The sequence below is a fragment of the Rhipicephalus sanguineus genome, chromosome 4 (assembly GCF_013339695.2).
Source record: "Rhipicephalus sanguineus isolate Rsan-2018 chromosome 4, BIME_Rsan_1.4, whole genome shotgun sequence".
Taxonomy (NCBI): domain Eukaryota; kingdom Metazoa; phylum Arthropoda; class Arachnida; order Ixodida; family Ixodidae; genus Rhipicephalus; species Rhipicephalus sanguineus.
The window spans coordinates 173,183,515-173,197,418 of NC_051179.1; the positions used below are offsets into that span (position 1 = coordinate 173,183,515).

Consider the following 13,904-nt stretch of genomic DNA (forward strand, 5'->3'; position numbering starts at 1 on the left):
GTGTTCCCTTACGCCAGCGTTTTGTACAGTTACGCCATATCTAAAGGAGCTAGCTCCTACCCTTACTTCATATATTATCATAAATCGTTGCTGTCGAATTCAATGCTTCTCCCTTACGGGAAAACTGTGACTTTCGTTATTAGGCGAAACTTTCGCAATAGCTTATCATACACTGATCACCAATATCACTGCTTGAAAAGGCTTGCAAGAATATTCACCATTTAGACCAATGGGCAGCATTTGAAAAGAAAACGCAATTTCTACTGACTTTAGTATGCCAAATATAGGCTGCAGTGAACAATTATTCAAAAGCGCCAAAAATTGTGTAATGCAGGCACTCGGCGACAAATGAGGTACTTGGAGACAGCTCGAATAAAAAGTAATTATGAGTTACCTCTCTTACCTTCAACGGCAGGGAAGCAAGCCAATTTCGATGTCCGTTTAAATAACGAATGGTCTCTCAGCACTCTATAATTTTATATACAAGAACGGGTGATGATAGGGAAGTGAATTACTGATGTTATGTACTGCGACGTTCAAAAGAAAACGACCAAGCACGAAAGAGCACCTTGTAAACCACATAAAAAGTAGTAAAAAATCATGTGAGGCGCAGCGATCTTCATTGGGTACGCTGCGTATCTGCTATGTTTTCCGCAATATCCTGTTTTCCTTATTATCCTGGATATCCCATTAATTAGTATTTTAAGAACAAGGACAGTGCCGCTTTTCCGCTAACGACCAACGCCACCAACACAAATGCCATCAATTTCGCGGCCCTGGATGTGGTAAAACATCAAGCACTTTGTAGGTGTCTGCCGCTTCCACAGCGGAAACCAGCCAACCAGATTTAAAGCCACAGGAACGTAACCCCCCCCCCCCTGGCTGCGCTTACCGAAATAGCTTCACTTTCCACTATACACAGTGATTATTAAATGTATTCTTTGGACTACGCACACGGAATGCAATGGAATGGCAAAAACCTTATTCAGGTCATCGGGGCGTGAACTAGGGCCAAAATATCATTAGTAGGCTTTCTGAAAAGAGTATACATACAAAGTAAGCCTGCTTGTAGTCGACGAAGCCGGTCACAATGGTAAGGTATGCACCGAGACCATGAAAATGGTAATGATAGGAGAATGACAGCTTTCTTTACTCTTTTGAAGTTACATGGCTACGGTTATGCACAGAAAGAGTGTCACTTTGCCGTAGGTACCGCGAAATCGGAAGCGGACAATAAGTATACGAAATTTATTTATGAAATTTCTATAATATATCATGCAATTGTTTCTGCTTAGGTACCACGAAGTTTCTGGTGAACATCATGCGTGCATCGGGAGAATTTGAGATCTCGGAAGCTGGAACGCTAGCGTCAAGCGGCCACATTCGCATTGCCAATAAGAATGAGCACGTGGTTGATGTACAGGCGCACTCAGCACAAGCCACTGGCATTGCCTATGACTTGGACAAAGACGACATTTACAAGGAGTTCCGACTGCGTGGTTACGAATACGAGGGTGACTTCCAGGGCATTCTCAAGGCCAGCATGCAAGGTGAGCAGTGGTATTCTAAACTAGAGCACTGCACGGGCCGATTTTTCCGGGCCGGGCCGGGCCCGGCCCGAAAACGCCATGCCCCCGCCCGCCCGAGCCCGGCCCGGTGTTCTTAAATGTGGCCCGTACCAGGCCCGGGCCCGGAAGGTTCGGGCCTGGCCCGGCCCGGCCCGGCCCGACCCGTTTCATCTAGTTATGCCTTGAGCACAAAGGAGGCACTGTCCAACTCATCGGTTATTGTGAGGATACCTGCCACACACAAGATATTTTCTAGATGTGGCGAAGCAATTGGTACTGCTTAACGGTTGCGCTGTCCAGTGGCTCCTAGTGGGTCGTCCTCTTCTAAACGCCGCTCGCGCTCGGAGCCCGTGCTTTTGCCTTGACTGTCGCCATATTGCATTGTCGCCGAGTGCCGTCCAATAAACAGCTTAACAAATTGGTGGAGAGTGCTGTGCTCCCATTCAATGCCCCTGGAGCTTCGTTCCCGTACGCTGCCATCTACCATGCCTCAAGACGCCGCTCAGGAAACGCCGCCTCCCACACCGACCACATGTCCCGCTGTCCCACGCATCCGCGATCCACCTATCTTCACTGGCGCCGATGGCACCGACGTGGAGGACTGGCTCGCAATTTACGAGCGCGTGAGCGTACCCGACAAATGGGACGAAGCAGGCAAGTTGAGCAACTTGGTCTTCTACCTCGCGGGAGTAGCAAGCTTGTGGTAAACAACCACGCGTCCGATTTTGCTACTTGGTCGGATTTCAAGACCGCCGTCATCAACGTTCTTGGCCACCCTGCAAGCAGAACAGCGCTTACGCGAGCGAGCTCAGCAGGCCGGTGAATCTTTCACCAGTTATATCGAAGACGCCCAGGACTTGCGTAAGAAAGCCAACGGCACCATGCCCGAGTCTGACAAGATCCGGAACATCAAGAAGGGCATTGACGACGATGCCTTCACCATGTTGCTCGCTAAAAACCCTTCCACCGTGGCCGAGGTCATAACACTGTGCCAGAGCTACGAGGAGCTCCGCCGGCAACGTTCGATGACCCGTCGCTCTCCATCACGCGACGAAGAGCTTGCTGGCTTGGCGGCCATACCTGACCAGGAAACGCTGCTGGCAGAAATGAAGGCATTCGTGCGCGAGGAAATCGCACGCCAGTTCTCTCTCCTTGCCTTCGCCCACCCGCCGCACGTTCAACAGTCGTCGACGACCCTTCTTCCTCCCATCCGCCGAGCGATTGAGCAGGAAATCGCGGAGGTGATGCCTCAGTACCACCAGCAACCTCCGGCTCCTGCGCCACAGATTTACGCTCAGGTTGTCGCCAGGACGCACCAGGCAGTCCCTGCGGCTGCACCGTTGAGTTACGCCGAAGCCGCCGCTAGACCTCCGTCCTTCGAAGCGGGCGCCCCGGCTACGTATGCTGTCGTCATCCCTAGGCCCCGACTGCAACCCACCTTGCAGTCATTTCAGCAGCCGTCCCGTCAATCGCATCCTGCGACGTGGGCGGGACCTGCCCCGGCGAACCGATGGCGCACACCCGACAATCGGCCCATCTGCTTTGCATGCGGTTATGCCGGTCACGTGGCCCGTTACTGCCATCGCGTGCAGCCGCCTCGAGTCGCGTCAACCACCACCAGCCAGTCCAGCCGTGCATTCTACGACACGCCTATGTCGCCGACGTCACGCCCAGCTCCATCCACTCGCCGCTCTCCGTCTCCACGCCGTCGCTCACTGTCACCAATGCGGCCACGTTCTGTCGCACGAAAGAAGGAAAACTAGTCGTCACAGTCCACTAGGCAAGGGCTGCGACGCTATCGAACTGTAAAAGCCCTCAGCGAAGTCCATCGAATGTCATAGACGTGTTTTTGGACGGTGTTCGCGCATCTGCCCTTGTCGACACTGGAGCCGCCGTACCCGTTATGGACGCAAAACTTAGCCGCTTACTTCGAAAAGTGACGACGCCACTTTCTGGGATGTCCCTCCGTACCGCCAGCTCCCAGAGTATTAGGCCTACAGCAGTATGCACTTCTCGCGTCGTCATTCAGGACATTCTGTACGACGTCGAGTTCATCATAATTGCTGCATGCTCCCACGACGTCATCCTGGGTTGGGATTTTCTCTCCCGCCACGACGCCATAATTCACTGCGCACCAGCCGCCCTCGAACTCTCACCGTTCTCACATTTGACGCCCGCAGACAGTCCATCGGCATTCACCAAGACCCTCGTCAAAGACGATAACAAAGTTCCTCCAAACTCGTCGACGGCTGTGCCAGTTTACTGCGCCGGTCTCTGAGACACAGTTGCACTCCTTTCGCCATCTGAGCGCGTTTGCATTAGGAAAGGGTTGCTGGTACCTTTCGCGATCGTGCAAGTCACTCAGGGTAGCACCGCTATTTTTGTTACCAACCCATCCCCGCACATTGTTACGTTGGTGCGAGGGGAATGTCTCGGCAGAGTGGAGCCCCTCGAAGGCGCACAAGTTCTGGACACACCCGATGACTCGCACTGCACCAGTTCCCGTACCATCAGTGCCGTTTCAACGTCTGATTCCTCACCCGCGGATGTATTTGGTCCCTCAATTGCTGACAACCTTACGTCGGTCCAGCGTTCCCAGCTTAATTCTGTGCCTGTTGGAAGCATTTCGTTCTTCTTTCAATGTCGGGCAAACTTCTCTCGGCCGCACGCCCGCTGTTACGCATCGCATCGACACTGGCGCCCAACCACCACTGCGGCAACGTCCATATCGCGTGTCTCCCTCAGAACGTCGTGTAATTAATGAGCAAGTGGACGATATGCTTCGACGCGACGTTATTCGACCCTCGGACAGCCCGTGGGCGTCTCCTGTTGTTCTCTGTGGACTACCGAAGGCTCAGCAAGATCACTCGGAAGGATCTTTATCCACTGCCGCGAATCGACGACGCGATAGACAGCCTCCAAGGAGCAGAATACTTTTCATCTCTCGATTTGCGCTCGGGGTACTGGCAAGTACCCATGGCTGATGACGCTCGACCGAAGACAGCCTTTGTCACGCCCGACGGCTTGTACGAGTTCAACGTCATGCCGTTTGGTCTGTGCAATGCGCCCGCGACCTTCGAGCGCATGATGGACACCGTTCTGCGCAACTTGAAATGCCACACCTGCTTGTGTTACCTGGACGACGTCGTCGTTTTCGCTCCGGACTTATCCACGCATATTCAACGTCTGCGGCATGTTATGACGCGTTTGACCAACGCCGGCCTCCAACTGAACCTGAAGAAGTGCCGATTTGCAGCACGGCAGCTGACAATCCTAGGCTACGTCGTGTCCAAGGACGGAATCCTTCCCGATCCGGCCAAGCTTCGGGCCGTGGCCGAATTTCCCAAACCTACGTCCGTCAAAGAACTGCGCAGTTTCGTAGGACTGTGCTCCTATTTTCGACGTTTCATACGCAACTTTGCCACCATCATATCGCCGCTGACGAAGCTCCTTGGAAGTAATGGGCCCCTACATTCGTGGTCGTCCGAATGCGACGACGCGTTCGCAAAGCTCCGTCGTTTGTTGGCGTCTCCTCCCATACTACGCCACTACGACCCTACGGCCATAACGGAGGTACACACGGACGCCAGCGGTGTAGGCCTCGGTGCTGTTCTTGCGCAACGCAAACCAGGGTTCCCCGAATATGTCGTCGCCTACGCAAGTCGTACGCTTACTAGAGCCGAGGCCAATTACACTGTCACGGAAAAAAAGTGCCTGGCTATCATCTGGGCCCTTACAAAATTCCGACCTTATTTGTATGGTCGCCCATTTGATGTCGTCACAGATCACCACGCACTCTGCTGGCTGTCGTCATTGAAGGATCCCTCGGGCCGTCTCGCCCGTTGGGCACTTCGCCTGCAAGACTACGACATCCGCGTGCTGTACCGCAACGGACGTCAGCATGCTGACGCCGACGCCCTCTCGCGCTCCCCCTTGCCTGACGACAATGCCTCCTGCTAAGTGCTGCTAAGTGCACTGCTGTTTCTTCTATCGATGTTCACGCCATCGCTACCGAGCAGCGCAAGGTTAAATGGATCGCTTCGCTAATAGACTTGCTCACTGATCCCTCGACAACACTAACCACTCGCGCGTTGCGCCGTCAAGCCCACCATTTCGCCATTCGTGACGACCTACTGCACCGACGCAACTACAACGCCGACGGCCGCCAGTGGCTACTTGTGATACCCCGAAGTCTGCGTGCTGAAATATGCGAGTCCTTCCACTGTGATCCGCAATGCGCGCACTCTGGGGTATCCAAAACTTACCACCGCATTCGACAACGATACTTCTGGCGAGGGATGTACCGCTACGTGCAGAAGTTCGTCCGCTCCTGGCTTGATTGCCAACGCCGAAAACCTTCAACGCACGTGTCACCAGTCGGTCTACAACCATTACCTTGCCCTAACCGTCCGTTTGGGCGCGTGGGCATCGATTTGTATGGATCACTTCCTCTGACGTCGGCTGGTAACCTTTGGGCCATCGTCGCCGTTAACCATCTAACGCGATACGCCGAAACCGCTGCCCTCCCAGGGGCTACAGCGCGTGATGTTGCCTCCATCCTGCTGCACCGATTCATGCTGCGTCACGGTCCACCCCAGGAGCTTCTCAGCGATCGAGGCCGTGTCTTCTTGTCGGAAGTCGTCGAAGCCATTCTCAAAGAGTGCCATGCTGTTCATCGCAAAACTACTGCTTACCACCCGCAGACGAATGGCCTAACCGAACGCTTCAACCGCACGCTCGGCGACATGCTCTCAATGTACGTCGCCGCCGATCACACAAATTGGGATGCCATTCTGCCCTTCGTCACTTACGCCTATAATACCGCCCCTCAGAGCACTACTGGTTTTTCACCCTTCTTCCTGTTGTACGGAAGGCACCCGTTGCACACCATTGACACGATACTACCCTACAAGCCGGATCCATCTGATTGTGCGCCTATTTCTGACACAGCCAGGCTTGCTGACGAGTGTCGCGAGCTTGCAAAGGTCTTTACAACGCACGAACAAGAGCGGCAGAAGAGCCTTCGCGGTGGCACCACCACTTCTGAGTCCACGTTCCTCCCCGGAGCGCTCGTATGGCCCTCGGTCCCTACGACTGCAACCGGCCTCTCTTCGAAACTACTGCCGAAATACGAAGGCCCCTACCGGGTCGTCGAGCGCACATCCCCGGTCAACTACCTGATCGAACCCATCGAACCAGCTTCGGACATGCGCCGTCGAGGGCGCGACATAGTCAACGTGGAGCGCCTCAAGGCCTACTATGACCCACTCATAGTAACGAGCTGTTAGGTCGCCGGACGGCTCCCTTTTCGTACCCGGGGTAATTGTGGCGAAGCAATTGGTACTGCTTAACGGTTGCGCTGTCCAGCGGCTCCTAGTGGGTCGTCCTCTTCTAAACGCCGCTCGCGCTCGGAGCCAGTGCTTTTGCCTTGAATGTCACCATATTGCATTGTCGCCGAGTGCCGTCCGATAAACAGCTTAACATAGAGATTGCTTTGGGAACTTCTTTCAGTGTCACGACTTTCACTGGTACTGTGTATACTTTCGGTTAATTACGCCCGTAACACTCTTGCGACATAATTGCAGGGCAATATAAAATATAATTGGAGTCATAGCTGGCTGTTTCATGTACGCACGCTGTCCTGACCACGCAATCTTATTTTTGCATTTCAAAGAACGACTATAAAATATAGCTCCATAAACTGAAAAAAAAACATGGCAGACATATTTAGTTTAAGTTTTACATCAATTGCATACGAGCTAGGGCTGTTGAGTAAAAGTAGCAAGTCTGCAAACTTCATCTATTGCACAATGCAATGAAAAAAAAACGTGCTCTAGCTGCTTCTGGTAGGAATACACCAAGCTGGGCAGCGTTACATAAATTAAAGCTGTCGTGTTGACTCCTCGGCAGGCAACTGCACCCAACGTACACAACGTTTTCGTGTTCAAAACAAGAACGTTCTTTGTCCCACCCTTCTTCCCCGAGTCACCGCCACCGCAGTGCCATAGATCTGTCAAAGCGAGGCACACCCGTTACAGAGCGAGCCACCGTCCTCGCTGTTCCGTGAATATGGCTGTGTCGTCGTCTTCGTGTGACCGCCTTCGATCTCTGAAAATGTTGCGCCTTAATTAAAGCGAGACCGGACTAAGGGCTTCCAAAACAACTGTCTATTAGAGCGCCGAAGTGAACCAGCCGGCGGCGTCTTTAGCGCTCGCCGTCGACGTGACGTGTCGGGTGTCCGGAGCGTGATTATACAGATACGCATGAGACCCGGGCGCGAGTTTGTAATATGCAGAGCGCTCAACGCATGGCAACGGCAGCGGCGCGCTATTGGCTGCGCGCACACAGGGACGCCGCTGCGGAGTTCCGCCTAGCAACGGCCGCGCCGCGCTCTCCTTCTCGGGGTGCCTTCCGCGGGAGTTTTAAACGGTGAACGCGGCCGCTGGGCCCCGTAGAATTTTCGTCGCCGCTTGTGAAGTGCTACTGCTCTCGCGTTGACCGAATACGCCGTCGTCGCCGTATGGTTCGACTGTGCTTTGTGCATTTTGTTTTGTTATAACGGTGAACACGTTCACCCATGAACATTTGTGTTGTCGCCACTGTCTTCTGTGCCTTGGCGCTGCAGCAAGACGCGATCGGCCGTTGTGTTCCACTGTGCGTTTCTTTTTTTCTTTTTTTACCAGTGAACACGCTCGCCCTTGAATATCTGCGTTGTCTGCTGTGTCTTTTGAGCGATCGCGTTGTCGCAAGACATAATCGTTGTTGTGTTGGACTGATTGCTTTTGTTTATTGTTTTAACGCTGAACACGCTTTCACGTGAATATATCTGTTGTCGCCAGTGTTTTTTGTGATCTCGCGTTGTCGAAAGACGTGATCACCGTGGGTTCGAGTGTGCGTTTTGTTTTCTTATCATTTTTTTTCGCGGCTGATCTTGCCAACGCATTTCGCAGCCCTGCAACGCCGGTGTTGTACGGCTATGACCACGGAAAGCAGCGCATGTGAGACGTCGGCGCGCCGCGCGATCGAATGCGTTGAAGACAATGACAGTTCATCACCTGACGTTGACGTGCTGCTGCTGTTGCCATGCGTTGAGCGCTCTGCATATTACAAACTCGCGACGTGGTTCGGGCGAACATCACTGATGAACAAGACGCCTGCAGCTGTGTAAATGATTACGGCTTGAAGACAAACACATAGTGGGTTGTAGACTTCGTGAAGTCAACAGCAAGGTGTGAAAGGTAATACAAAAATGGTGTTTCATAACTTCAAATTTAACTTGCGGCATCTTCTGTGGTGATTTAAATTCATGCTTTGGGGATAACGTCCAATGATGAGCCGTCTCAATGAGGTCGTATTATGTGTGCACTTGAGCCGTCTCAGTTAGGTCGTATTAGCTGTGCTCGTTCTACTGCCCAAATTCAATTTTGTTTGTATTTCTTTTTTAGTAAATTTTCAATGTCAATCTGGCTCTCAATCTCTGGCCGATGCAACCTTGGGTCCTTGCTGGTTATGGTTTGTAATTTATCTATATTCTGTCAGTCGCGGTGCTGGCAATTCTTTCCGACTGAGCTTCAATCAATCCTTTTAAGGCGTTATGCATGCCCAGGTGCGTTAATCTCTCTATGCTGGTGCTTTCGGGCAAAAAAGCTTTCCTTACGAAAATATTGATTTTGTCCTTTTCTGTCTTGTTCCATTTAAGCCTAAGAATGCTAGCCTCCTTCATTCCGTGATATACTTGCTTGTGATTCTCCTGATCAGCCAATTGCCTTAGTGACCTTAGTCACTATTTTTATAAGAGTATTGCTGTTAGTTCGCTTCGACTCAATGTTGAGTACAAGGACCCTAACTTGTTCAATGATGGGGACCTTTTCGTGCAAGTCTGTATCTCCTCGCACTCTCTCTCCTTCATGTATCTCTTGGGCCACCTCCTGTTAAGTATGCACTGTAAAGTTCTGATTTCTCTGGTGAAAATTCAAGCCTAGTGCCTGTGAGGTATACTTCCACTTCATCTACCACTTCCTGTAACTTCTGTTCTATTTACCCATCACTGCCTTGCGAGATCCATATGGCAACATCATCCATGTATACGGAGCGATTGATTCCTTCGATATCTTCGCGTTTTTTTCTGACAATCCTGTCATAATGAGATTAAGAGCATGAGCAATATCATGCTCATGCTCTGAGCCCTGAGGTGTAACTAAACTATCCATGCCCCTCACCTGAGACTCGAGTTCCCCCATGTTGAAGGTAACCTTCCTATACGTTACGAAGTATCGGATGTAATTGTATGATATTTCTCCTAGGTTTAAGTTGGTGACCTAAGTGAGGTTGAAGTCGGTGACCTAAGTGAAATGTGCAGGTTTGTGGAATACTTTCGTGAGATCCAACCATAATGTAGATCTCGTTCACATTGCGCTCTGATTGCTCTAATTATTTTCCCATCCTATGGTACCTACGCCATAACATATGAAAATAACTAGAACACAATTACTTATGTGCCTGCGGCACTTTTTCGATTTTGTTTTGCCAACTGCACGCCACGTATAAGGGGGGCCAAGTGCACACATAATACGACCTAATTGAGAACGGCTGATCATTGGACATTATCCCCAAAGCATGAAGTTAAATTACCACAGAAGATTCCGCAAGCTCTTTTTGAAGTTATGAAACACCATTTTTGTATTACCTTTCACACCTTGATGTTGACTTCACGAAGTCTACAACCCACGATGTGTTTGTCTTCAAGCCGTCATCTTCTACACAACCTCGAAAAAAAAATAATAAAAAAAAAACACAAGGCACACTCGAACCCACGGCGATCATGTCTTGCGACAACGCGAGATCGCAAAAAACACTGGCGACAACACATATACTCACGTGAAAGCGTGTTCAGCGTTAAAAAAAATAAACAAAAACAATCAGCCCAACACAACAACGATTATGTCTTGCGAAAACGCAAGGGCTCAAAAGACACAGCAGACAGCACAGATATTCAAGGGCGAGCGTGTTCACTGTTAAAAAAAAAAGAAACGCACAGTGGAACACAACGGCCGATCACGTCTTGCTGCAGCGCCAAGGAACAAAAGACAGTGGCGACAACACAAATGTTCATGGGCGAACGTGTTCACCGTTATAACAAAACAAAATGCACAAAACACAGCCGAACCTTACGGCGACGACGGCGTCTTCGGTCAACGCGAGAGCAGTAGCAGTTCACAAGCGGCGACGAAAATTCCACGGGGCCCGGCGGCCGCGTTCACCGTTTAAAATTCCCGCGAAAGGCACCCCGAGAAGGAGAGCGCGTCGTCTCGTTGTGGCATGCGTCGTGGCGGCCGTTGCTAGGCGGAACTCCGCAGCGGCGTCCCTTTGTGCGCGCAGCCAATAGCGCGCCGCTGCCGTTGCCATGCGTTGAGCGCTCTGCATATTACAAACTCGCGACCCGGGCCTAATACGAGCCTGGCTCAGGCCCGAGCCCGACCCGAGCCCGAAGATCACCGGGCCGAGCCCGGCCGGGGCCCGTGCAGTGCTCTATTCTAAACCTGTCACTGGCTTTTACGAGGCAGGCTGTTTCAGTGTAAAAGAAATGGTTTTGCGAATATGTACGTAATATAGAGTATACGGTTGCGTAACTTCGCGCAGTAAAACAAACATTCATGCACGTATGTTTGCCCACGGGATCAAGCTGGTATGCTAACAAAGACAATCAATGATAACAGACAGCCAAGCACAAACCTCGAACTCCTGCTTTAAAGAACGACCGCTTACGTATAATTGTGTACCGCAACACGCACAAATTCGTTGTTTGGCATAGAATTGAGTGAACCACAGCACGAAACAGAAGATAACAAAATAAGACACCAAAACCATTTGACATTGACACTGCCTTAGTTGACGTCCTACTTACAGAAACCAGTATTTCTGACTCAATCGACTCATTGACTGAACACACGACTGCTGATGGTAGCAAAAAAGTCGGGGATTATAGAACGGACAACCAAGCTTTGGAGAGCTACATGAAATGTGTTAGGTGCTTCTTGGTGTGCAGGAGGAGCCATCACTGTAGTGACTCGGAAATGCATAATGCATTCATGTACAGTTATCATACGCTTGACTTCATGCATAATCTGCTAGCTCAGCGAGGCAGGTTGCAGTTCTACTCTTTAAACGTAATGTTCAACAATGGTAGCAAAAGCCGTTCACGCAAACGCATTTCGAGGTATAGGCCAATGCACCTTGTGCCCCCTTTCAAACGAAGTTAACATGCGGAAACAACTAGCTAAGTTATGGACTCGGAGTTCACTTTCTCAAGAGAATAACCATACGGCAATAATATTTGCTTATTACGTTTAATCGTGACAGAGCAATGTCTCAGGGCATACCATAATTATTTATGAGAGTACTGACAGCGCTGGCTCAAAACTTTCGTTTTAAATATCACAAAGTAAATATGACATACGTGGTTGTGAGGCACTCCGGCTAAAATTTGATCACCTGGATTTAGGTTACATGGAACTAAATGCGAGCACATGAGTGTACTTGAATTTGCGCCCTATGGAAATGCATACTGTGGCCCAAAATCAAGTCCGCATTCTCGATCATGACAGCGCATCATCGTATCCACTAGCGTCTAGGGCGCGTGACTCGCGCAACACGGGTCAGTTCGCAAGTGAACTTGTATGACGTGGTAGTGCTTGTATCATTGAGCTGTATATATGAATGCAATACTTGTAGCATGTACTGCTCAGTGAGCTGCGTGCGGAATCAGACCTATTATATACGCACTTGTTCAGACGATTCATACTGCCCATTGTCAGCAGCGGTGGTAGAAGAAATCCGTCACCTAAATTCACATATTCAGCGTGGTAAACAATGTTGCATTGAAGTTCATTTGCTGAATATGGCAAGCAAACCATCTTTAATAGTTTAATTACGTTTGCCGGTTTGCTCGACAAGCCGTGTTCCGTAAGAAATGGAAATGAAATGTAATATTTGAGATTCACTGCCCTGGGATGCTGCGATTGCTTAGTTTGTGGTTTGCCGCGAGATATGCAAGGACTTATCTTTTTTAAATGATATAGTTATGATCAGACTTACGTATTGTCATTTTCGCAGTAGACTGGATAGCTTTAGAACAACTTCGGTCGAGTTGGCTGCGCTAAATGCAAGTAGTTAACTGCCCCCGTCCCGACCATTACTTCAACATACATTGAAACCTTGGTGATACGATCACGACTGGTACGAATTTCGGTTTGATACGAATTCGTACTATGCCCCGGCCGAAGGTTTCATTATTCAATGGGCTATATTTCGGGTGTTCCGAACGTTCATACGCAACGGTGCGGTTGATACGAATGAGCGAACGGTGGCCGCGTCGAGGCGTGCTCCCTCTTCTTTCCGCGCCTCACCGAAGAGAGATAACAAAGGACAGATGACAAAGTACCTGACTGGGCTAGTTGGCCGTACATACTTAAGCTAAGCGGCGCAAAGAAGCACGGCGACGGAAAGAAAACACACAGGACAAGCGCTGCTTCCAACTGAATATTTAGTGACATGACAGCATCATATAAGTACTTGTGCGACCAATAAGAAAAAAAAAACAGGGAAAAAAATTCGGCAGATCCCACGTACCGTGGTAGTCGACGTTATGCGAAGCATGCGAGGGGTATGTGACTGTGGCGTAACTTTGTTTACTTAGCGACACGTTACAAAATGACGCTAAAGATTTGTATAAATTTTATACGCACAGATATACATGTTGAAGCGACGCATATGTGTTATATAACCAGTTGTTTGCGGTTGGGTAACGCTGCCAATGGCAACGTGGGTATTACCAACACCAGAAGCGGTAAGCTGATATATAGTGCTTATACATGTCCCGAGAACACACGCACGTTTCACGAACCCGTGTGCATGTGTGCAAGAAATTCTTGACAGTTCTTGAACAACGGCACCATCACCGTGATGAGTGAGCACCAGCAGCTGGTCATGACTTGTTATAGGATCCGGTCGTGATCGTGGTGACGAGGGGTCCATGTCTAGGGAAGTATGTGGTATAGTAGAGCTGTTGGTATTCGTGGATGCCTCGGTCATTTCGTCGACAAATTATCTGTCGACAGAGCCGGCGAAATGCCGGAACCTGAAGCCAAACTTCGCGCTGGTGAGGTATAGGCCGTCGAGGCTGGTAGCCCTGGATAGTGCTACGTAGACCAACATCAGTGGATGATGTTTGTCGTAATCGTAGACTACCTGGGCGTACGTGGCCTACGTAGCCTAGTGTAGAAAGCGGCTGTCAATTAATCTGGCATCATCCTCGGTCAGCATAAGGCCATCGTCCAT

General features: G+C 50.3%; 1 protein-coding gene across 1 annotated transcript in view; it reads left to right on the forward strand.

Moving 5' to 3' along the window:
• Nucleotides 1–13,904, forward strand: part of LOC119390905 (fatty acid synthase) — a 277,784-nt gene that overhangs the window by 123,816 nt on the left and 140,064 nt on the right. The window contains exon 14 of the mRNA XM_049415426.1: nucleotides 1,296–1,550. Within this exon, the coding sequence (XP_049271383.1) occupies nucleotides 1,296–1,550 (255 nt within the window). The remainder of the gene's footprint in view (nucleotides 1–1,295; nucleotides 1,551–13,904) is intronic.